This window comes from Leptodactylus fuscus, chromosome 4 (genome assembly GCF_031893055.1).
Source record: "Leptodactylus fuscus isolate aLepFus1 chromosome 4, aLepFus1.hap2, whole genome shotgun sequence".
NCBI classification, from domain to species: Eukaryota; Metazoa; Chordata; class Amphibia; order Anura; family Leptodactylidae; genus Leptodactylus; species Leptodactylus fuscus.
The window spans coordinates 62,753,677-62,780,712 of record NC_134268.1 but is presented as its reverse complement, the minus strand read 5'-3'; the positions used below and the strand labels follow the sequence as shown (position 1 = coordinate 62,780,712).

At 41.1% G+C, this 27,036-nt stretch overlaps 1 protein-coding gene across 5 annotated transcripts in view; it reads right to left on the bottom strand.

Moving 5' to 3' along the window:
* The window catches only part of NOL4 (nucleolar protein 4), a 214,182-nt gene that overhangs the window by 85,656 nt on the left and 101,490 nt on the right, over window positions 1–27,036 (bottom strand). For all 5 annotated transcript variants that reach the window (XM_075270539.1, XM_075270536.1, XM_075270537.1 and 2 more), the window contains exons 2-3: window positions 26,303–26,452; window positions 1,036–1,147 (exon numbers count right to left, since the gene is read on the bottom strand). In XM_075270539.1, coding sequence (XP_075126640.1) covers window positions 1,036–1,147; window positions 26,303–26,452 — 262 coding nt within the window. The remainder of the gene's footprint in view (window positions 1–1,035; window positions 1,148–26,302; window positions 26,453–27,036) is intronic.

Genomic DNA, 27,036 nt, shown 5'->3' with positions numbered 1-27,036 from the left:
GTGAGGTTATGAAAGCACAGGGACCCCATAGACTATAACGGGGTCTGTGTGTTTTTCCGAGTGGTGTCTACATGAGTCATGTGGAGAGGAAAGTAGTACATTAAGTACTTTTCTCTCCGCATGACTCTTGCAGACAGCATTTGGAAAACACACGGACCCCATTATAGTCTATGGGGTCCATGTGCTTTCATTACTCACTGCTTGTCAATGTGTTCAGTATTCCATTCAGGGGTCTCCGAACGGAATACCGAACGCAGATGTGAACCAGGCCTTATACCACCTTTATTATTGCATCAAAAAACTCAATATGAATTTAAACATTGCACTAGGAAAGCATGTTTTTGTTGCCTAATTCTCCTATTAACTGTTTTACACACTCTCTTCACCTTGCCTGATAAAAAGGAGGGGCTTATGAGAAAAGGGATTTGTTTACTCAAAAGGGTGTTGTGCTTAAGATGCAATATAGAGTGCCAAAAATGTGCCCAAATATTGGCATCATTTTTGTTGGAAACAACACCAGTTAATAGGCGGTATTACCTATTAGTAGAATTGGACAGTATAAAGATACACCAGAATTATCATCCACCATCAGTAATAAATCTTGTGTGTTTTAAGACTGTCTAGTTTTATTTGCTATTGTGTAAGGCCCGCCCCCAGTGCACTTGCACTCAACTCATTTACATACCATTTCAAAGTTGTTTTTCTCCAAATCTACATAAGTGACCTACATTACAATGGTATGTGGTGCATCACTGTAACATGGTGGTGACAGGTGAGTATGGTTACAGGAGGTGGCAGACTTCCTTTAGATGTTTATTTGTTTCTTAAAGAATCAGCAATGTTCCAAGACCTTTATCATATGTAGCACATTATAGCAGTTGTGCTGAACCTGTGTCAGACTTCTCTCTGGTCCTACACTGATAAATTACTTCCACCACTGGAATACAGAGCTATGTATACAGATCCTATATGCATATGATGTTGGTAAAACAGTAACCTAGTAAGTGTTTGTCCTTAATACTCCGTCCTCCTTACCTTTGTGTTCGCCTCCATCTGGATTTAAGTGCATTCTTTTCTGACACTCTGAGCAGCTCATTAGAAATCTTGTCACAGCTTCTCTGGGAAGGAAGGCATATGTCTCTGAAATCTAAAACAAATAAAACAGCCACCACGTAAGATCAAGCACTATATTAAGTGAAAAAGACAAAATCTGTTTCAATAGAAAACAAGTAACAAGATTGACTACCGTGTATTTCATATAAGAGAAACATTTTCCAGGGAGCTACAAGTGTAAAATCCTAATGCTAGGCAAGGTACGCGCATACACTACAGGGCCGGAGAAGTATGCGGACACCATTTCTAACTGCTGGTTTGACCCAGACCTGGACATATAGCCTGTGCAGCCCGGACTGGGGTCCACATTGGCTATGGTGGTTTTAAAGAAAGCCCAATGGCATACACCATACACCATCTGATAGGCACTGTGATCCCAAGCATTTTAGTGTTTTGTTTATCCAAATTTGTTCAGCTATTCCAAAGATATAAGCCTTTTTAGTGTTGATGCAAACTAGGGTGTCACACTACATGACCTAGAGTGCACAGAGACCCCACGCACAGAGAAACCACAGTGTTACCTCCCCCTTGGCTAGTATACCCTAATTTGCATAAACATTAAAAAGACATATCTTTGGAACATCTGAAGGGTTTTGGGTGAACATAACACCAAAATATTCAGCCTATCAGACTGGACGTTTCAGACCTGTTGACAGATCCTTATTAAAACAAATACGCTGTTGTATTCTTTCCCTCTCACACGTTACACATTCTCATATCGATTACATAAATCATTAATAAAGTAAATTATTTTTGTTAACCCCTTCTGCAGCATAAAACACCATTAATATTACCAATAACCACTTCAATGTCTTAGAACACCAGGAATATATCCATAAACCCCTTCACTACCCTAGATCACAATGAATGGTACCATCAATCCATTTTGTATCCTTATCTGCCAAGGATGGTATAACTATCCATTTGTTGTGTGGGAAAAAAAAACATGTGAATATAAGAAGTGATTTGCAGGTGTCTTGTTGGAAAGGAGCCCACACATTGTTATTGCCCAGGGCTCTCCACCCTGGTGACCACATGACGTTGGTTGGTTAATGGGGTGTTTATTGTGATGTAAAAGCCTATATACAAGCCAAGCACAACCAGCTGTACAAGTACAACACTCTGGGCAACCAAGTGCAGAACCAACATCAATACGATGCTTCATTGTAAGATTTTTGATTGGATTTCTATGGCTGATAAGCAGCACACAAGCCCGAACTCATTCATGTGCAGTGGCAAGCATCATCTGGAGAGGACTCTGGAGCAGTCTGAAGTGATGGATCTTCTCCACTATCTAGTAAGGTAATCTGGGTTTGGAGGATGAAAGGAAAGAAGCTCCAGCTGTTTCATTTTGTAGTATTTGAGCCACCTTTACTTCATTTTCAACGCCGCGGCGTGCAATGACATTCTAAAGAACTGTGTCCAATAAAGAATATTTTGGTGTGGAGGAGGTTCATTGACCTGCCCAGAGTTTTATACTCAACATGTCATTGGGTTGAGCTGGGGTATCCTTAGAATCCAGAACATACTGTCCACCATTAGTTTGTCCACAGTAAAGCTCTTGTGAATCAAGAGAAGGCTTCTGGCTGCAAAATACATTGGAAAGTCTTGGGCTGCTGTATTAAAAAGGGAAAAGCCCTTAAGCAAATGGTTTCAGAATATGAATATCAACAGGAAAATACAGTAGAGTAACTAGGAATGGCAGGGCTCAGTGGCGAACTTCTGACATGGGGACCCCTCTTCCCGAAGACCCCGACCAACCCCCTCCACCGCATTCCTGCACACATTATTATGCCCCATAGTGGCCTCTGCACACAGTATTATTCCCCATAGTGGCCCCTACACACAGGATGATGCCCTATAGTGGCCCTGCACAAAGTATTGAGCCCTGTTGTGGACACCCATGAACAATTATTATACTCTGGTGTTTTTTCAGACCCCGGAGTATACTAATCGGAGACCCAGGGGAGAGTACAAACGTATAAAACACTGTTATTTACCTCTCTCTGGCTCCGGCGTACTGCCTGGTGATGTCGGCCATCTTCAATGATAAAAGAGAGGTCATTTGAGCCGGGGCTTGCGTCGTGACACATAATGATGCAGGCCCCAGCCCATGTTACGTCACCAAGTAGGCCCAAAAGTCTACTGGAGCAAGGAGAGGTAAGTGTTTTTTATGTTCCTTCACCTCTCCTAGTCTTCCAATCATTATACTTGGGGGGTGGAGGTCTGAAAAGACCCACCTCCCCTACGTATAATGATGATGTTTGTGGGGTTTGCAGGCCCGCAGCCTTACTTACTGATCCCGGCTCCTGCTTAAACCCTCTACAGAAGAAGCGCCGGCAGCCATGACCAGGAGCTAGGATCGGTAAGTAAATAGGGCACGTTACCTGCTGGGGTTACTCCAGCAGATAACAGACTATCAAAAAAAAAAAACTGCAGCGGTAGTGGCTCACGCCAGTCCCCTTAATTTACTGGGCCCTGAAGCTAAATTTGCCAGGAACCCAGCCTTTAGAACATCTAATACATATGTCTGAAGTAAACAAGTGAAACTATGAATCTGGTTAACACAAGGTGATTTGTTTGCCCGACTTCGACCCTTGAGATTTACTCTATACCGCTGCTTTCCTGAATGCTTTAATTAGGACTAGTGGTTGAGCGACATTGGTAAAGGTGAAAATAACAGCTTAGCTGTTTTCACACTTATGTATTTTGGTCATTATTTTGCATTACTGTTTATAAGCCAAAAATAGGTCCAAAGCAGTAAGATGTGCAAATCTCTTTGTTTTCTTATTCAATCCTGAGTTTGGCTTATAAATATCATGCAAAATAGTGCACAAAATACTACCGTGTGATAGAGGTTCTATTAAGATATTAAATATACTTACTAGAGATGAGCGAACAGTAAAATATTCGATATTCGTTTCGAATAGCCGCTCAATATTCAACTATTCGAACGAATATCGAACCCCATTATAGTCTATGGGGAAAAATGCTTCGTTTCAGGGGATCCCACCATTCGACTCAGGAGAGTCACCAAGTCCACTATGACACCCCAGGAAATGATGCCAACACGCTGGAATGCAACTGGGACAGCAGGGGAAGCATGTCTGGGGACATCTAACATGCCCAAGTCACTGTATTACGTCGGGATCCCTGTCAGTTTGCGATATGCAGGAGCTGATTTTTTCCCATAGGAATGCATTGACAAGCGTTGATTGGCCGAATGCCATACAGGGTACAGCATCTGGCCAATCAACGCTGGTTCTGTCGGAGACTCGTCTGTGAGGAGGCAGAGTCTAATATCGGACCAGAATGGAGACTGCTGTGGACCGATCTTAGACTCCGCCTCCACCGGCAGAACCAGCGTTGATTGGCCGAATGCTATACTCTGCTTGGCATTCGGCCAATCAACGCTGGTCAATGCATTCCTATGCCGAGATGTAGCAGTGCTGGCCATGTGCTCAGCTTGGTTACTCCGAAGATGCAGTCGAGCTCAGCGCATGGCCAGTACTGCTACATCGGAGATGAAGCAGAGCTGGCCGTGTGCTCACCTACTCCGGAGATGCAGCCGAGCTGATTGTGCAGCAGGGTTCAATGCACACTCAGCACTGCTACATCTCAGATGTAGCAGTGCTGAGTGTGCGCTGAACCCTGTTGCACACTCAGCTCTGCTGCTTCTCCGTGTAGTAGAGCTTTGTCATTGTCAACACTGCTACATCTGAGATCAGACCACAATGGAAACTGATGTGGACAGATCTTAGACTCCTCCGGCAGAACCAGCGTTAATTGGCCGAATGCTGTACTCTATATGGCATTTGGCCAATCAATGCTGGTCAATGCATTCCTATGGGAAAAAGTCAGCTCGTGCATATCGCAAGTTGACAGGGATCCCGACCAGATAGAGCCCCAAAGAGCTGGATGAGCGACATTCCCACCTAAATAAAGGTAATCCCTAGCTAACCCTGCCAGTACATCTATCCCTGTCTCACAGTCACATAGTTCACAATCTAAAATTAATCGAATGTTAAATCCACCATTCATATAAATTGGAGGTCACCTGATTTAGCCAGCCAATTACTTTTTCCGTTTTTTTTTTTTTTTTTTGATGCCTCCATTGTCGTAGTTCCTGTCCCACCTCCCCTGCACAGTTATCGGTGCAAAAAAAGTGCCAGGGAAGGTGGGAGGGGATACGAATTTTTACTGCTTTTGCCTCGTGGTATTTGATTCCAATCGAATACCCCTAACGGCCTGATATTCGATCGAATATGTATTTGATCGAACAGTGTTCGCTCATCTCTAATACTAACATAGTTGTTTGGAAGCATTCTCTACATGTACAGTACTAGGCAAAAGTTTTAGGCAGGTTTGAAAAATATACTGCACAGTAAGGAGGTTTTAAGAAATAGAAGTTTTAATAGTTTTTGTCAGTTAAGAAAATTAAGCGAATAAACTAAAGAGAAATTTTGACAGAGGATTTCGCCTCAAAATCCGCCTCATTACAATAGTGCTCTATGTAGACTGCTAGCTTTTTTGTTCTGCTAGCAGTTTTTCGCTGCTAGCAGAAAAAAAGAAGCGACATGACCTTTCTTCAGGCGTTTTCCGCCTGAAGAAAGCAATAGAAGTGAATGGGATGCAAAAACCGTGCATTTCTTTCCGCGCGTTTTTTGTGGCCCATTCAATTTACGGGAGCGAAAAGCCGCTTGGCGTTTTTTTTGAAGCTGTTTTTTGTATAAACCGCTTCAAAAAAAGAAGCTCCAAAAAGCGCGGCAGTATATCCCTTTGCCACATAAGATATACTGCTATTCTAAATGTCAAAATATAGGTAGTGACCCCATTACAGATGTTGCATTGTGGCGCAGGCGCTATAAATGATGCCTCTGTATCTGAATATAAACATTTTAAGGTCAAATTATGATATATAAGCTGGTATCTAATATACAGTGAGGGGCCAAATTGTTTCTGGAACAATATAGTTAATTTTATCAATGTATATCTATTTCCGATATCAAAAAGAAAGACATTTGAGGAACAAAGAAGGGCAGAAAGACTTGGATCAAAGGAGGGACACTTGTGAGGTTTTGTTAAGGGGCTGTCATAGAAAGACATACTATGACCATATGTTCTATTAGGTTAGGACAAATGATATTAAAGATGGGCTGTCTACTGCTCCAGACCCCGTGTGAACAAGAACATGGGGGCTTGAACCATCATTGTCTTTGTTGGTCTGCCATGATATATTACATTTATCAGAGGGCAAATAACTGGTTGGTTGCTACTTTTTCCAGGCAAATTAGCTGTTTGCCAGCAGGCGGCAGAAGCAGGAGTCGCGGTGATCGGCTGATTTACTCAATGGCTGAAACCTGAAAGGCATTGTCTATGATTATTCAGTTCCATTAAAATATGTATATACCTTTAAATGGAACCACAAAATAAGTGTTCAGAAAAAAGCTTTGACTTCATCTGCTGCTCTTAACCTTGAATGAGAACAAAACTAAACAAGCTGTTGTCAGAATGAAATACAAAGTGATTTTTGTGAACATTCTGGATGTCAGTACATTAGATTATGGTGGCGTGCCAATCTCGTAGCCCGGCATACCACAAGGCTTTTGTGTAATCTACATTAGTGCAGCAATGTCTCTTACCTTGACCCACTCATGTTCAGTTCACCCAAAGTATTTTACAGTGTTTTCCATATTTTCACAAACTTTGTTAACTTAAACTAGTTTAACAAATGTGTTAATGTGTTCTATGTACAGAGCTGTAATACGTGCCAATCCATCAAGTCACAGAAGATTCCTTAGTATGTCTGGATCAAGGGTCACATATTTGTTAACATTGTTTTAGCATACTTTACAAAGGTAGAAATCCAGAACAGATATGTTCAGTGGGATATCCCTGATTTAGTACTGTATGGCCTTGTCAAATCCACAGTCGTTTTTTAATGCTTGGGGGTCTGAGAAACTCTTAAAAATAGTGTCCATAAAATAAAATATGGTCATGTTAGTAAAGGTGCCATGCTACATGAAAACCAAAAAAATCTACAGAACAGTGTCAAAGTAACCTATAGAAGTGTCAACTACAGTGCCAGTGTAATATTGCCAGATAATATGATTATTTAGCTGTCACATGATCTTATGCTACTACTATAACTGGGATTTACAGATGTGTCCATATTAACGCTCTAGTCATATATCAGGGACAATTCTTAGCCACATGTTTAATTGATGTGTGGTGTTCTCATTTAGCTTAGTACTTACATTTTTTCTTGAATACAGTTCAATGCAACATGACCACATGCTACCAAAACCCACTGGGTGGCCACACATACAGGACAGACATCTTGTGATAAATTATCACTAAATCATGTCTCCTTATAAAGATGATCATCTCATCTTACATGTTTTTAACATGAATCAAGTGTGAACCCACCATATCACCTAACTGATTTGGCATTGGGCTAGTCCTGAGGGTGTTGTCTACGAGATCCCCTGGTATTCACCCTTTCAACCCTGAACAGAGATCTGGGCTTCACTACAGAAAACCACCAGGTCACTAGCTCACAGAGAAGTCCTGGTGTAGGTGACAATTGATCTGGGTGTATGGAGAGACAGCAGGGCATAGCATCAAGGGATCAGGTGAAAGAGTTGTCGAGGGTAGGGTCTGGCAGAATACACTCATCATGGTAATCCAGTTGGTGCTCAGGACAGGCAGCTCACAGTCAATACGATAATCCAAGTACAGATCAGGGTAGGTGGCACTTTACCAGGTACCATGAACAGATCCAAGTTCGGGTACCAGGAAAACAGCCAGAGTACAAAGAGATATCTTTGCAGCATACTAGCAAGCTAGGAATCTTATCTCAGGTAGATTGCTGTGGGGGAAGCTACCCTAAATATCCCACTGGTGCAGGAGATTGGCTGTGAGCATACAGCAAGGTTTACAGGCTTGTAAAGGGCCAGCATATAGTAAGGCAGGGACTGAAACACGGTGCCCATAACCAAGAAGAACAGTGCAGGGGGTAGAGCAGGCCATCAGCAAGCATTACCAGCGGGCACAACAATGCTGAGTCAATCGGAAAGGTAAGGATGGACAAAACTGCACATATGAACAGCCACATGCAACTTTTTTGTTCTGTGTTAATATCTGCACTCAAAAGTCAGCACTAGAGATTGTACTCTGCCAGGCAGTCCCTGTATGTGTGTCTATTACAAGGAAGTTCTGAAAATCCAGGAATGAATGAGTCTAAGACGCTGGAATAGCATATGGAAACACAGAAAAGAGGCCCATGAGCCTTACATGGTCCAACAAGCCACTTGAGGTCCACAAGTGACCATCTACAGTTTGTGATTCAATTCCAGTTTTCCAGGCTAAGTGATATAACAGACTGATATAAATAATATACAATATATACAGATTGCTTTTATAAACTCATTTACCACCAAAGCTGGAAAAAGTTAAAAAAAAAATCACAAAAAAGGGTTTTATCTCCACAAATAATTCTAAATTGTGTGACCACACAGGAAAAAAAACCTTGTAAGAATAGCAGAGTGTAGAAAAGAAGTTACTGGCTTAATAGATCATACGGGAGAGTAATGAATACACATTACTGAGATTAGGAAAGCAAAACGTTAGGTATCTCCGGGGACACAAAATTGATCAAGTCTGTAGCATGTGTCTTAACATGAAAGTAGTAAAACTCCTAATGAAAACATGATGAGCGGAAGTCAAATCAGCTGTCAAGCCAAGACTGAAGAATGAACAATAAAAGCGCGCACGATAAGGAGTGTGTAATACCCCGACCATACAGCCGAGTACACAAGAGACTACACTAACCACACAAGTACACCAAGTATAGTCACTTCTGCAATGGCAGTGACCTTAGGCAGTGACATCCTAAACCTTCTGGGTAGCAATGCTGCCCCTTCACTCACCTGGGATTAGACACTGGCAGATTCCAAAACTATCACTTATCTTCAGGGAAAAATATTATCAGATCTAACATTTCCTACAAGTAACACATCTACTTTACAACTCTCCAAACATGTATGATGTTGACTAAGGCCTTATTCACATGTCTGAATTTTGTATATACAGTACAGACCAAAAGTTCGGACACACCTTCTCATTCAAAGAGTTTTCTATATTTTCATGGCTATGAAAATTGTAGATTCATACTGAAGGCATCAAAACTATGAATAATCACATGTGGAATTATATACTTAACAAAAAAGTGTAAAACAACTGAAAATGTCTTATATTCTAGGTTCTTCAAAGTAGCCACCTTTTGCTTTGATTACTGCTTTGCACACTCTTGATGAGCTTCAAGAGGTAGTCACCGGATATGGTCTTTCAAGAGTCTTGAAGGAGTTGCCCAGAGATGCTTAGCACTTGTTGGCCCTTTTGCCTTCACTCTGAGGTCTAGCTCACCCCCAAACCATCTTGATTGGGTTCAGGTCTGGTGACTGTGGAGGCCAGGTCATCTGACATAGCACCCCATCACTCTCCTTCTTGGTCAAATAGCCATTACACAGCCTGGAGGTGTGTTTGGGGTCATTGTCTTGTTGAATAATAAATGATGGTCCAACTAAACGTAAACCGGATGGAATAGCATGCCGCTACAAGATGCTGTGGTAGCCATACTGGTACAGTATGCCTTCAATTTTGAATAAATCCTCAACAGTTTCACCAGCAAATCAACCCCACACCATCACACCTCCTCCTCCATGCTTTACGGTGGGAACCAGACATGTACAGTCCATCCGTTCACCTTTTCTGTGTCGCACACGGTGGTTGGAACCAAAGATCTCAAATTTGGACTCATCAGACCAAAGCACAGATTTCCACTGGTCTAATGTACATTCCTTGTGTTCCTTAGCCCAAACAAGTCTCTTCTGCTTGTTGCCTGTCCTTAGCAGTGGTTTTCTAGCAGCTAGTTTACCATGAAGGCCTGCTGCACAAAGTCTCCTCTTAACAGTTGTAGAGATGTGTCTGCTGCTAGAACTCTCTGTGGCATTGACCTGGTCTCTAATCTGAGCTGCTGTTAACCTACGATTTCTGAGGCTGGTGACTCGGGTGAACTTATCCTCTGCAGCAGAGGTGACTCTTGGTCTTCCTTTACTAGGGCAGTCCTCATGTGAGCCAGTTTCTTTATAGCGCTTGATGGTTTTTGCAACTGCACTTGGGGACACTTTCAAAGTTTTCCCAATTTTTCAGACTGACTGACCTTCATTTCATAAAATAATGATGGCCACTAATTTTTCTTAGCTGCTTTTTTCTTGCCATAATACAAATTCTAACAGTCTATTCAGTAGGACTATCAGATCTGTATCCACCTGACTTCTGCACAACACAACTGATGGTCCCAACCCCATTTATAAGGAATGAAATCCCACTTATTAAACCTGACAGGGCACACCTGTGAAGTGAAAACCATTTCAGGTGAATACCTCTTGAAGCTCATCATGTGTGCAAAGCAGGAATCAAAGCAAAAAGTGGCTACTTTGAAGAACCTAGAATATAAGACAGATTTTCAGTTGTTTCACACTTTTTTGTTAAGTATTTAATTCCACATGTGTTAATTCATAGTTTTGATGCCTTCAGTGTGAATCTACAAAATTCTTTGAATGAGAAGGTGTGTCCAAACTTTTGGTCTGTACTGTATAACATAGTGTCTGTTATTAACTTTCTTCACGGTGCAGGAATGTGCGCACTCCTGAAATCTTACGAATTTGGTCATCCAATTTATTAAAGATTCTGTATATTATCCAATACATGGATCCAAACCATCAGATGACACAAAACCTAAAGAGAACAAGTGACTTTTATACAATCTAGCTGAATTTTGTTCAATATTGTTATGCAACAAAGGCGTTTTAAACCTTGAAAATATCATCCTACAGCAATGTATTCAATATAATATGAAGGTCTATGAACACGAGTTCTTACCTACTGAAATGAAAATATTGTTACTGTTATACACACAAAACCCAAGCAATTTTACTGCTACAGAAACTTGCTTTCCAATGGGATATAACAATGTAGAAGAGTTCCTGTAGTCAAGAACTATAGGGGGTGCAGCAGCAGTCACACACAGGCCCTGGTGACGGGGGGACCTAAAGGCCCCTCTGCCACGTAAGTGGACAAAAGTATTATAAATGGCACATGGAACTTAATTTAATTTACACCTCTGCTCCGCTCTATTCTATAGAAAACTACAGATTTATTTATATAATTCACCTTTAATTGAAATATGTCAACACAAATATATTTGTTATTCTAAACATATTTTTTGAGAAATTGGAGGGATTTTTTATTTATTTCCATGTCCAATATATATATATATATATATATATATATATATATATATATATATATATATATATATATGAAATCCTACAGCTCTCACTCTGGCGGCCAGTAACCCTAATAATGGTAATATAATAATAATAATAATAATAATAATAATAATAATAATAATAATAATAATATAGTTCCGTATCGTCTACATACAGAAAGCACAGGAATCAACATTGAAAATAGGTGACAAAGTTCATCCAGTACAATGACCCCTGCACAGATCACAGAACATGCCTAGAATACTCTCCTATATCCGCAGATTAAAGGATTATTACAGGATGCAATGAATTGCAGGAGGTTGTGAATGGTTGAGAACATTGTTTAGTTTGGCTACATGCGCGGAAGAGGACAAAAATCCACTTCATTTAATAACATATTATTTACCTTTCCCAGTTGGTCTGGTCAGTGTGTTTTGGGGAAAAAAAAAAAAAAAATTTATGTTTTAGACAGGGACAACAACATTAAACCTCTAAGGATTTTCCGGGCAGGGGGGAGATGACCGATCCCAGTCTAGAAGCCCCCTTTAAGTAATATACATGTCTCAAACTAGTCTCTTGGAGTATTTACAACTCAAACAAGTTCCATGAAGCAGAGTCCTGTATATCCAATTGACCTCACATTATTTGACGACTTTGTTACATACTAAGTATTTTATATATAGTGATAGATTTGACAACAGCATCTTCCTTTCCTTACACCGAGCAGAGTAAATGACTTTAAGACGACCCTCCATCGATACAGAACATCTGCTTGTCATTTACTGTAATCTTTGTTGTTGTTATTATACACATAGGACATATTGTCTATAATGAGAATCACCTCATAAGAAATAGACCCCAGTGGCAAGTAATTGGCTCCGAATGTGATAGACCATTAGGGACCCATTGCATTACGAGCCCAATATCGTGTCAGTGGCGACATCTTCTATCTAGTACTTCAATGTGCCAGCCTAACCCTGTCTAAGTGGAAGTCACATTAAGTTCTGCCCCCTTTCAGTGTTGGGGTTCACAGTTTATTGACAGCTATTGTCTAATCCTAATGTAATTTATTAAGTACTGACTAATTATGTCTGTGTTAAATAATACAAACCAGATACAATTACAAGCAGTAAGGTATTATATGGAGCAAATTGAATGCTGTTTTTTCTAGCCTTTTTTTTTCCACTTCAGGTTTTTTGGAAAGTGGGTTCAAGCTGTGATAAAAGTAATGTATCTTTGTAAGTGCAAATGAATGTTGATAGTCAATTTGTTTAATTTCAGACTGATATAAGGCTCCACTGTCCCTGATATCAGCATTTGCAATTGTGTATGTGACAACAAATGAGAAATTATGGTAATACTATTCACTCTGCACCTAACAAATGATTGCCTTGAATATTTAAAGCTTTGAAATCACAGAACTGAAACCTAAGCTGCCAGTAATGACAGGGCAGGGGCTGTTCTGCCTTTTTAGCTGATGTTACAGTGATCTTGGAGGAAGAGAGAGAGCAAAATACTCCAGATAAATGTACACATGAATATTAAACTTCCAGAACAACAAGACGGGAGGAATTTCATATTTCTTCTTGGTTGAAATGGATATAGATATATTACTTCTGTTTGAAATACTTTACTTGTATATCTATAAATCTATCTATATATACAGATTTAGCAGCTGTGGAATGAACTAATGAACTTATGCAAACTGTGTACTATGGCCAAGATTTGGTCAAAATTGAAAGTGACCATGTTACCCAAAGTTTCTATAGTGGCAACTGCTAAACAATATTGGTTAATGCAACAAATGTTTATTTGGTAAATGCTACATCTGTATATAAATTTATAAGATGGTAATAATATAGAGGGTGGACCAGATGGACCATATTGTATTTTTTCTACGATCTTTTATGTTTCTAAGTGTGTATTGTTTACAATTTAGGCAGGATTAGTAAATCTGTAGCACTCTTTTTACATATACATGGTTGCATATAAAACTAGGAATATAATATATGTAGGCAAAAAAATGATTAAATGGTTAGTGCTATTGTCTTGAATTGCTTGGGTCTTGGATGCAAAACTGACTAAGGACAACATCTGCATGGGTTTGTATGTGATTGTCTGAGCTATTGCCCCTGGTTTTCACACACATATACTCCAAAAAGCCTAGCAGGCTAACCTTCCTTCTATAAATTGACCCTAGTGTGTTAATCCAAGATGGGGGATTGTAGAAACCCCACTGGAGACAGTGACTGCTATGATAGATCACAATACCTGTACTGGTGCTATATAAGCAAATTTGAATTTATAAATGCAAAACTTGTTGGCGACCCAAATAATTCCCAATACTGCTATCCATAAAGCATTAATTTCTGCAATATAATTTAATCTTTGGCAAAGTCATTCAAATGTAGAAGAACAGATATAAGGCTATAGTCACACCTACATTCGGTGACTCTGGCCACCATTCCACTTAAAAAACTGAAACCCCAACACAGGTGTGAACCTAGGATAAAGGAGTTGTGCCACAAAAAACACATCCCCTATCCATAGGATAGAGAATAAGTGCCTGATAACTAGGCCACCCCTGAGATACCCATCAATCATCAGAAGAGTCCTATCAATTCAATTGAACAGCAGTCACACATACCATTATAATTTATAGGCTTTTAACTTCAAATACAATGGATAAAGGGTTCATGTATGTTTCCTACTGAACTTCAATGATATTCCTAAGTACATTTACAGAGCTTATTCATGGGAAGGAACAGGTGCTCTATCTCAGTAAGGTCAAGTAATTTCATGACCCACCTGAGAACAATATGGGCAAACCACGCAACTACATAACACAGCCTGTGTGCTGTAACATAGCAGACTGTAAAGCTCAGCTGATATGAGAAACATTGTACAGAATCCATTTCAGGACCTTGGACAGCAGTAAATATATGACTTGCTGTACTGTCAACTCTGCCTTCAACCACGTAATAATAACACATGCAGCATACGTTGCTCACATATTACATACATATAGCACACATCAGTCATATATTACATGCATACAACAAACACACTAAAGTGCATATTATGTAAACTAGACACATTCATTGGTAATATTAACCACACCTCACTCAACACATACATCACAACTCACGTAATGTAATACACTCACATGCTCACTATCTTGGCAGAAAGGATTGTAAAACTACTATAACACTATCCCCTGGCCCTTTTTTTGGTTAGGCCCCATGCTATCTCTGGACTAAGCACCTGCCAAAGGGCAAATAGTTTCAGTTAATGTCCTCCTTTGTTGTGCCCCCGCCATGCCTGGCCTCCTAGTTGTGAGCTGCTACTCTCCAGCTCTGTTGGGCCCCCTTCCACATGGGCCCCTGTTCAGCTGAACCAACCTCACAGGTAATATGTCCGCCCCTGGTTTTTAGGACATGTTTAAAGCTGTTGTAGTTAGGTATTAATCTGATAATCAGGGGTAGAGCACTCCAGAGAACTGTTACAGCTCCAGAGAAGTCTTGGAGACGGGAGTGAGATGACTGGCACAAGGTAGATGCATCTGTGTATCGGTTTGACAGTCTGGCGGCTGCATTCAGGACAGACTGTATAAGGGAGAGTTTAGAAAGTGTAAGACAGATTATTAGAATATATAAAGAGAATCTGCAACAAAATTGGCATATGCTGTATTTTAAAAGAAATAAATGTGAACCAAAAAAATAGTCATTTCCTATAAACACTATTATTCCATAGAAGGAAATGGAGTTGCCCAGGGTCATAATTCAGTTCAATTCAAGTACAAAGGGACGAGTTTATACACCTTAAGTATTAGGCATTGCGCTTATAAAAGGTAGACAAAATCACACCCTGTAACCCCAGCCTTACATATTGTACAGTCTGAATATATTCATAGAGTGGCCATTTAACACTCACTAACAAGAAAATGAAATGTTCAGGAAGTCTGATCTGTGAGAACTTTAAGGTTAGGAGAATAATTAGAATGTTAAATTGGTACAAAAATGTCATGTAGGTCATTGAAGGGGGGACTACAGTTAGATCATGCTAAAGTAGTACAATTTATCCTAGCGAAAGTGATTGATACATTTGACCTAACAAAGACAAGACAGTGTCTGCATTTTGATGTGAATTTTGTCATGCAGTCCTCTCATAGCAGAAAGTTCACAAAAACAGATGTGATGCCACTGAATGGAGCATGGATCTTTATCTAGAAGTCTGTATTCACCTGTGAGGGGTGACTATAGGGCAGCACTATATACTGTATATATGAACAGTAAACACATGGTTACGCCATCCTTAATCAGTGCTAAGCTTTCTGTCAGCAGCTATATGCAGGTGTCTACATGTATCTAATACATCACATTAAAAATGTAAAGGGTGTTCAGTAAGTAGTAATAAATACAGCTGCACCTATTCTATCCTATCCATAGTTTCATTTGCCTTAGTCACTATTCTGCACGTTGACCAGTCCCCTAAACTCTCCAGTAAAGGTGCAGCATGGGTATACTTTCTGAATTTGACCATTTACCTTAGATCAGACCTGGGCAATGTACGGCCCGTGGGTCATATCCGATCCCCTGACTGATTCAGTCCGGCCCGCATAGCTTCACTAGGGAGGCGTGTCTAGGGAGGCGTGTCTACAGGGCGTGTCTTAGTGCCGTCAGGACAGTGCAAGAAGATGGAGACGTGGTGTGTGTCCTAAGGTAATGAGAGGGGAGGGAGGGGGGGATGTGAGATGCAGGGTGGAGAGTGTGTGTGTGTCTGTCTGTCTGTCTGTGTGTGTTTGTGTCTCAGTAATCTAGAGGCAGATACTTAGGGGGAATGTTATACTCGGGCAGAGATGGAAGGGGAATGTTATACTGGGGGAAGATATGGAGAGGGAATGTTATACTGGGGCAGATATGGAGGGGGAATGTTATACTGGGGGAGAGATGGAGGGGGGGCATGAAATGGGGCAGATGAAGGGGGATATGAAACTGGTAGAAAAATGGAGGGGGGGACATGAAACTGGGGGTAGATGAAGGGGCACTTAAACTGGAGGGACATTAAACTGGGGACAACTGGAGGGGGCATTAAACCATGCAGATAGCTGGAGGGGGGTACAGGTAGCTGGAGGGGGACCTGTCTGCCTCTAGTTGCCCCCAGTTTAATGTCACCCTCCAGCTACCCCTACGGTTTAATTATTGCTTCCAGCTGCCCGAGTTTAATGTCCCCCTCTAGTTTCCACCAGTTTAAACTGGAGCACTAGGAGAGGGACTTCATACTGTGGGGCAGTTGGAAGGGAACAGTATAATGTGGGGGCATATAATGTAGGGGTGACTGTAGGAGGATTATACTTTGTGGGGGCACATGAAAAGATGATTGAGAATGGGCGGAGTCAACATAGAACTGGGTGGAGGTAAATTTGCTGCGGAGCGCATGGCCCTCTAGAATAGTTTCAATTTCTTATGTGGCCCCATGGGAAAATTAATTGTCCACCCCTGCCTTAGATTTATAAGGTTAAAATCTCACAGACTCCTGGAAAGCAAGAAAGTATTCTGCAAGGATGAGAACTTATTTTGCTGGAGTGGTCAATATTTTGCAGGGTTAGTATACTGTGACTGGGGTACTGTGTATGAAGGTACCCTCATGCTGGGGTACTACGTATGGCAAAATCTTCCAGTTGGGACACTGTGTTTGGAGATGCAAATCACATTGTCGGAACACATTATCTCAGTCAGTGTTAATAGGGAAATTAAATGTCTCAAAATTTCTTGAAAATTCTATCAACCATGGCTTAGTATACTCCGCGTTCCAAATTATTATGCAAATCAGATTTAAGTGTCATAAAGATTTGAAGGGAGTGTCATGGCTTATTTTTTTATGGTCTGTCCTTAGGATAGGCCATTATCAATTGGGAGTTGTCATCTGTATGTAACCACTTTCAGTGCCCATCCTGTAAACAATATGGGGCTGGAAGCAGAAAACTCCATCCACTGTATAGCAGTCCGGCACCTTCACTGCAGTCAGCTGCCAATGACTTGACTGGAAGAGCTGCAGGACCTAGGATGTCCGGTGATTTGGCTTTTAAATGTATTATAATGGGCCTTTAGAAATGTCTTCTGACATTACTCTAAGAAATACTAAGACTATTCCCAACAGAATAAGGAACATGACAACTATATAAACATCACGCCATGACAACTACTTTGCAACTGCTGCCACGATTATTAACAAGATTTGCATTTTGGTCCAACTGATTTTGTTTTCAATAAATAAATCTTTTATTATATTATTATAATAATTATTATTTATTGTTTATTTATATAGCACCATTAATTCCATGGTGCTTTACATTTGAGTGATTACATACAGTACAGAAAATATACTAACAGATATAATACTAATAACCGACTGGCACAGTGGGGTAGAGGGCCCTGCTCGCGAGGGCTTATAATCTATGGGGGAAAAGGGATAGAGACAGAAGGTGACGGGAGAGACTGTTCAGATGATGATGTGGTGACATGAGTGTTATTGGAGGTTGTAGGCCTTCCTGAATAGGTGAGTCTTCAGGGCCTTCTTGAAGCCTGTGATTGTGGGGGTCAGTCTTATGTGTCTTGGTAAGGAATTCCAGAGTATGGGGGATGCACGGGAGAAATCTTGGAGACGGTTATGTGAGGAGCAGATAAGAGTAGAGCGGAGTAGGTAGTCTTTGGAGGATCTGACGTGTGGGCAGGTAGCAGGAGATTAGGTCGGAGATATATGGAGGGGACAGGTTGTGGATGGCTTTGTAAATCGTATAGAAAGCTTGAAATAATGGTCACTTATAGAAGAATGTTTTTCCAGTATGTAATGGCATATCCTTGGGGTATACCATAACCAAATAACAGCAGGGTTCCATACGCTAAAACTGTAAATTGTGTATAGAGGTATGCTGTCGGACAGTTGTGTGGTCACATGGAGTGCCAAGGCAATGGGCGACCCAGCATATACTCTGCAGGTACTCCCAACACAGAATAAGGAGAAAGGACGGTACTATTCCGTTATCGGGCCAGCAGCAGCGCATTTCAGCACCAGCTTTCGGGACAGCAGTTCAGTTCAGCAGCGGGAATTACAATGACATCCGAGGACTGCTGGCCCGATGCTTGTGCCCAGTAGCCAGTACATCAATGACCCCCCCTCCATCTCCTCCTCCTTCCAGTGCTGCCCCCCAGCTCTCCTTACATCTACCCCGTACCCTCTCCCCGCCACATGACTAAGCCGATGCTGGCCCGATGATAGAGGCTGTGCTTGTGTGTAGTAGGCAGTACATCGATCGATGCCCTCATCCTCCTCTTCCTTCCAGTGCTGCCCCCCAGCTCTTCTTACATCTGCCCCGTACCCTCTCCCTGTAATAGGCCTCACCGTAAATCTTGAGCAATGAATGCTACTAGATAGCCGCCGGACGCTGCAGAAAGTTTGTCCCTCCGGCTCGCTGTAGCTCACCGTTCCTATAGTCGGCGTGTTTCTTGTCAGGGCCTGGATTGAGCCCCGGTGTCTTTCCTTTCGGTCTCGGTACTAGCGCTGAGGTGAGGCCTAGTCGTGTGGCGGGGAGAGGGTACGGGGAAGATGTAAGGAGAGCTGGGGGGCAGCACTGGCAGGAGGAGAAGGATGGGGGAGGGGGGTCATCGATGTACTGGTTACTGGGCACAAGCATCGGGCCAGCAGTCCTCGGATGTCATTGTAATTCCCGCTGCTGAACTGCTGTCCCGAAAGCTGCTGCTGAACTGCGCTGCTGCTGGCCCGATAACGGAATAGTACCGAAAGGACAAAGGTGGCAGCAAGGGGGGGAGAGGAGTGGTACAATGGCCACAAGTTACCAGCATTACACTTTTTAATATAGGAGACAGCGGATGTCTATGCAGTTAGACACCAAGTTCAGTAAACACGCTCAAAGAAATTCTGTTGTTTCTTTATTGGTAAATAGTTTTGATGTAACAATGGCCTCTTACACAGTTGCCTCATACAAGTCTGGTGTCCATTAGGAGCACCTGAGTATTGAAGAAGACCTGGCACATAATGAACCAGAAATTTAAGAGCGAGCAGAATTTGAGACGCGCAACACCTGTCATGTTTTAGGCTCTTTATTCCTATTGTTCCTGTGTTGTTACAAGCTCTCTATCCACAGTAGGTGTATTGTTGAGCCATCAGAAAACTGCATGGAGATGAGGACGGCAATGCACTGTGACATTTTGTGTTGTCAGTCAATGTTTAACCTTCTCCTACACTTCTATTGAATCACAAAAATAGCCCTGCCGCTGTATAACTGGTGTACACAGTGTACACGGAACAAGGCGGCTTCATGAAGTCACCTCGCTAATAGTCTGCTTCCAGTAATGTGTCTCTAGTTTAGAAATAAATTAAGGACAAAATTGAGACCAAGAACAGTCTGTCATATGGCACCGATAACTTCAGGCCAAGAAAACTGTTAGAGAAGAGTGTCAGAGTAGTAAGGAGGAAGAAAGCCGGGAAAAGAGCAAAGACAGAGAGGAAAGAGAACAAAAAGAAAAACTGTGGAGGGGGATTGAATACAGTAGCTGTCTTGGAGAGGTGGGGCAGGGCCAGCATCTGTGCAAAAACTGTTATTGCCCCCTTGTTTTTAATATTTCGGCATAAAGCAACATCATAAAGTAACAATCCACCAGCAATCTTTTAGCCATGAAGTTCATTAGCATAGGCACCTATATCTGCAATCTAATAGACCATAGAAATCTAGTGCTAAGGTGAAAGGGTCCCCTGACCTCCTGGGCCCAGGCACAGCTGCAATGGTATGCCTGGATTAAAGGATTTGTGCAGTCTCCTCTGTTCTGCACTGTATGTGCCTATAATTCTCACCACAAGTCTACCCCACTGCTCTATACACTTGACTGGACCCTATGTACAATGGGGGGTGGAAGTAGTCATAAGTTATGACTTCTTCTGTTACTATGGCAACATATGTAATCAGAGTAGCAGCAATTAGCCGACAGTACAGCGAAATTAACTATTCAGACCCTGGCATTTTTATTGATCTTTACTTTTTTTCTGGAGATGGACTATACATAAGAGATGAGAAGCAAGAAAAGTTTTTGGGGAGCTAAGGAAATTCAAGAGCACTAAGAGGTTGTCTACGTGGCAGAAACAGAAGAAGAATTTGAGGCGGACTTCTACTTCAAATTCATCTCCACTTTCCGGCTCACAGCTTCCCGTGGCAGAAAGCCAAAGCAGAGGTTTGGCTTCCCAGCGCTGCTTTCACTCGCAGATTAGCCCCAGATGAATGGGGCTAATCAGCTGCATGTCTCAAGATCCATGGCAAGATCAAGCAAGAAGCTAATTTTTTGCTGCTTCGGTCTCTGCCTCCCATTGAATACAAACCACCTTAAAATCAGTATCTAATTGTTCAGTGTGAACATACCCCAAGGGGGAACTGTGCATCACATTTTCAATCTAGATGGTGTTCAAAATATGGGGCCATACTCAAGCCTGATCATAGTTACATGCTAAGTTGATGGACATATATATATAACTGTACTAACTATGTGAGTACTTTGTTAGTGGAAGAGACTCAATTCATCATAAGGTGGAAATACACATCATGACCTCTGGTGGTACTGGAACAAATCCGTGGATCAACACTACATAAAAATCAGTAGTTATATAGTTATATATATAGTAGTATATATTGATTTCTATTTCTAGCCCATTCTTGAAGCTCGCCATCTTTTATGGCACTAGCAGATCCTGTTTCATGAGTTTCATGACCAGTTAGGGCAGTAAAGTAAATGCTTCCGAACTTGGTGGGAGAACTCTCATTTTTAACTATAAGGAGTGACCTTGTGTTTGTTGTTTGGTTCACAGAACAAATAATTCAGATAATTTATCTGGTCATAAAGTTTGGATAGCCCATCTTCATGAGTTCTTTGTCTCAACTTTCTCCAGCTCTCGTTTTTTTTTTTTTTCTCAGTAATTTGGTCCCAAAATTGGACTACAAACTCAAGATATAGTTGCAGTTTTATATAGGGGTAAATAATATTTTCTTTTCTATAGGTTATGCAGTTCTCCATACATTATCTAGTTGGCTTTAGAGGCAACAGCCTGGCATTGTGTGGTAGAATATGCTTTATTATCAAATCCTTTTCCATTGTAGAATCAATAGTAATCTATTCAGGGTATAAGTAGCATATGTACTTTTTGACTCACAATATATAAACTTATCACTTATAGCATTGAACCTCCTCTCCATATCTCTCTATTCATAAGTGTATAACCTTATACCGTATGTATACAGCAACAAGCCAAGTAGTAAAGAAACCAGTGAGATCATGCCGCTGCCATTACTAGTATGTAGAGACTGCACTCCCAGAGCCTACTTTATCTCCTGCTAAGGTCATAATTTTATCACAGAAATTGAATTCACTGATTGAATTTAGCAGGTCTGGGCCCTGGCCACTGTTATAGCCCCCCGCTGTCTGATTCATAGCATACAAACACAATACAATTATCATCGTACAGTTATAAATACTGTGCCGCTGATTCCAGAATCGCATGTTGTGGCAGAAGTGACACTTGTGATTGATAATGGGATTTCTGCTTCCTCTATAGATTAACTATATGGAAGGCATTTTTTTGGCAAACAGTTGCAGTATTTGTCACATAACAGTTCAACTCACTAAAAGTTTCTTTAGATGGCAGTCATATAGATCAGTTATTAGTTAATGGATATGATGATGTCCTGTATATTATATAATCCGTATATCACTATGTATACAGCAATAAGAGCATACTTATGACTCATTATAATATATGAGATGACTATCATCTTCTACATACATTCCCCAGTTGTCAAAATCATCAGCTTGTGCATTAAAGCATCTACAAGATGTTTTCCTGATTTTTATGAAACTTTGTAAAACTGTATAGCTAAATCTGTACAATCTGTAAATTTGCTAAAGTGATAGGTTTTTTTTTTATTTTTTAAAGGAGTTATGTGGGATGGGAATTTTTCTACAGCAGGATAGAGAGATGGCTCAGTCCTCTGCCTCCCCGGCTGCTGTTTCAGCTCTCTGTGATGTCACTGACTTCGCTCTACTCCAGCTGCAGGACCATAGAGTAGAGCAGAGTTGGTCATGTGAGAATCGCAGCAGTAGCAGTAGAAAGAGGCTTGCACTGCATTCTGAAAAGGGGTACTAAGGGAACATCTGCCAGGTTATATAGTGCAGTGCAGCGTTTTTTGTTTTTTTTTGTTTTTTGTGTGTAGATTGTGAGCCCCACATAGAGCTCACAATGTACATTTTTCCCTATCAGTATGTCTTTGAAATATGGGATGGAAATCCATGCAAACATGGGGAGAACATAGAAACTCCTTGCAGATGGTTTTTTTGTCCTTGGCGGGATTTGAACACCAGGACTCCAGCGCTGCAAGGCTGCAGTGCTAACCACTGAGCCACCGTGTGGCCCCTTGCAGTGCAGCTTTTGAAAATCTCCGGGGAGAGTCGAGGGCTGGTTTGTTATGTTAATGGGACCGCTACCAGCAGTAATAGTATAAAAATGAAACTGATAAACCTTTTAAAGCTGGCCATATACTTCAAATATACGGTATACTCATCAAGCTGACTGCTATTCCTCCTGGCCCCCAGCTATATACAGTAATATGCACACTCAGCTCAGGCAGCCATACAAATGAATGTACCCAACTGGGAGAGGGTCTAAGTGGCAGCTCATCTTCTCTGAGAACAAAGGACTGGGCATGTTGAAATTCAAGACACTTTATCCATCTTTGGACAAGTTGGGACATTACCCTACATATGATATGGTGAGATCAATCTCCGCTATCATAACCAATAATACAAAATGGCGAATCTTTCTGGTCTCGTATTTGTCTTTGAATGGTTTACTTATATGTCTTTACCACTAGAGATCCTACAGACATGACTAGATTGGAATATGTAAAGTACTCCGTCAACCTCAACTGGATTAAAATACATTATATTATAAAAATGGAAAACAATTGTATTCACTTTGTATATTAAAAGGGAAAAATGCTAAATACAGAGTTTTCTTGGCAATGTGGACCAAAATGGGAGTCCACTGACATTTTCCTATGGGACCCTGACTTTCTCGATTAGAATCACATCAATTCTAAGATAAGCTTATTAATGCTTCTATTTTATTTTTTGTTAGATTTTTTGCAAAGTTTTCTCTTCTATCTGCTCCCCCGTCTACAATACACCCCCCTTGATGCTGGAATATCATTTTCAGATTCACAAGTGCTAATTATTAAAGCCGACTTTCTCGCTCACCAGCCCACATAACATTAGAATAGGTAACAGACTGGTATCACAGGAGCTCCCCCGGTTCAGGTTAAATTTCAGTTTGTTAGTTGTTGTTACTGGCAGATGTCCAAACCTGTAATTATTTCCTTGGGGAATTTTTGCAGGAGCAGGGGTATATGGCAGACAGACAGCCTGCTATTGTAATGCAACACCTGTACATAGCAAGCATTTAAATAGGTGCTGCTTTACAGCATAGGGAATAATGTGCTGGCACAACCGTCATGCCGAATGTATATGACGTCCCATACGCAGAAGTGTACCCTGATATTCCTGCAGGACACATCATAAGCATTATAGTCAGATCTGAGCTGTATAAATCAGCTCACATGAAAACTGAAGGGAAAACTCATTATACAGTCATGCTGAATCATCTCGCAACAATAGATAATTAAATTACATGAAGATTATAGTACAAATAATAGAAATCGGTAAACTACTATGTATTGTCTTCAGCTGACGAAAAGAATGCGTTTCAATAGATGACGCCTAGGAATCAAATGACTGTGAAGTGTATACAAATGCAAAATGCAATCTGAGTGCCATCTCTGAGACGTCTTTGAACAAGTGCATATGCTCTATGGTATATAAATATGTTGGGGGATTTTCCATTTTAATGTTTTGTTTTTTTTTGTATATTTTTCAACATTTGTAGCTTTCAAGGGTTTCCTGGCTAAAAAAAAAAGTTAATGATCTATTCTAAGTATAGGCAAATAGGTAATCACTATCAGATTGATGGTGGTCCAACACTGAGTAGCCCCAGGAAACAGATGTTCTAAGTAACTGATAAGCAGAGAATGGAGCAGGAAGCAGACAGCTCTCTTCTCTATGTAGTGGCTGAACCAAGTTACTGCAGTTTAGCTCACATTCAAGTGAAAAGTACAGTAACCTACTCTGCCCACTGCACATAACAGACCATGGTTTTCTCCTTTTGTATCCGAGAATTTTTTTAAATATACAAATTAGCTGTTTGGAACAAGGACAGAAACCTCATCTGCATATTGATAAAAAACAGCAATATCTTGGCAATGGAGGCTCCAATTAACAAGGGTAAAAAGCTATTTGATACAGGTGATCCTATCTGTGGGACTGGGTTTATATGCTCTCTTTAAATAAAAAGATTCTTCATAACTATAAGGCCGGTACCCCAAGTTTGCAAAAAAGATGCGTTTTACAGTACCTGCAAAGAGGATGGGACACTGGCTAATCCCATTTACACATTACAGAAAAAAAATTTGCAGCAGAAAAACTACATTTTCACAAACGTCTATGTTTTTGAAAATTGCAGCCGTCAATTACACCTGCAGTATGATAGGGGAGAAAGGAAAAATTTTCAGACTTTTTGTAAAACACTGCGGAAAAATAATGATATGTTTCCACAACTTTTTTTGCAGTGTTTTTTTGCTCTGTCGCTACATGGGGTCTTAGCCTAAAAAAATTAATCCAAAAACAAATCCCAGACACTAGAACCAGAGTAGCGCATGCCTTTATTTCCATCTATTCCATCCTCTGATGGGAGGAATGTTTACATAGAGATAGATATTTACTCCATATCCATTCATATGCTAAATACAAGCTGCGCGGTCCCTAGACATAATCCATCAGGTTCTAAAAATCAATTTTCTGCAGAATGTACATTGTACATGTAGAAAACTCAAGTGCATCTTGTGCTCAATTCCAGAGAGTAGCGATACCTTTCCTGAGAAATCTTTACAATTTAAATAACTAGTATCTATCAAAGGCCATTACTACAAAATGCACAAAACAGATATATATATACACAATATCAATGGCTATTCAGTCACAAACCTGGTATGTGGTAAGGGGTAGGACTATGTACAGTAGTTATGAGTTTGGGCTAAATGTGTGTAGAGGCGTGTATTCAGGAAAAGTTGTGTGTTTGCGAATTAAACCACTATTTTAAATGGAGTCTAAGGATGGCCATTTGTCCACCAATCAATCATGTGACAGCTATGTCCCCCATTCCCCCCATGCACACTTAGGCCTAGTTCACATGGGGTTCCGCGTGAACACGTTCCGTTTCGGCTTTCTGCTCCGGAATAGGCCCAAATGAATGGGTCTAGTCCGGAGGGTGATGTCGCAAGGCTGAATCGGCCGCAGAATCTGCCTGAAGAAAGGGCAGCTCGCTTCTTTTTTCCACAAGCGGCAACAAAAAAGAATGCTAGCGGTCTAAACAGACCTCTATTGTGAGGGGGCAGATTTTGTGGTGGATTCCGTGTCAAAATCCACCCCCTCTTGCCCCGTGTGAATGAGCCCTTAGCTCAGCCTGGCATGTACATGTATGGAATTGAGAGAGAGGAGAAAGCTGATACCAGTCACCTTTGACAGTGACTTTTCTCCCCAAACGCAAAAGTATAAGTATCATACAACTAATGTGTATGACCACCCTAGAATACCCAGTATAGAGTCAGCCCTGCACGAAACTGAAGAAAGAGGCTACAGCATATAAGGACTCTTGTACAGTATATACATTGCTAGACATCCACTTACAGCTTTGTAGGTCCTCTTTTGGCCAGCGTGCTTCCTAATCTGTTCTCCATTTGGCCCTGTTTCCACGTGCATTGAATAAATAATATCAAAGAAATCTTCCACCACGGCCACTCTCCTCAGGGACAGCTTTTCCTCAATGCCCACACCATCCTAGGAGAGAAGAAAAGAGATGAAGAATCAGCCAAAGGAAGATGCCTGGTTGTATAGTACAATAAACCATCAATAACAATACACTACAGTCCAACGTATGCAATTTCAGACAACCATTCACATGTGTGCAGTATATAATATTTTCTTATGTGCAAAGTAATATTATAACATAGACAATGTATATCAGTCAGTATTACATTTCTGCCCGGCCTGAGTCAAAACCCTGCAATGTCCATATGGTCAGGTTTCCCCAAACCGCTCTTACAGTAAAAGTAAACATCCAGCACGCATCTCCTTCGTTTATATAAAACTTAGCCTTTATTCATCCATATTCAAAAATAAGAAAGCATCCAAATTTAAATGTAAAAAACGCTCAGTGTGGCCAGCATGGAGGGAAAGCAAGCAGCGTCCGGCTGACGCGTTTCGGAGCCTCTAGATCAGCTCCTTACTCATAGCCTCTTACAGTAAGGCCGGGTTCACACGGAGGCCGCATCAGGTTCCGGTCCAAAATACGGGTAGCCGCGACTGGATGCTGGTGTAGTGCACCGGCATCCAGTTACGCATGCCGCTCCGAACTAGGCTCA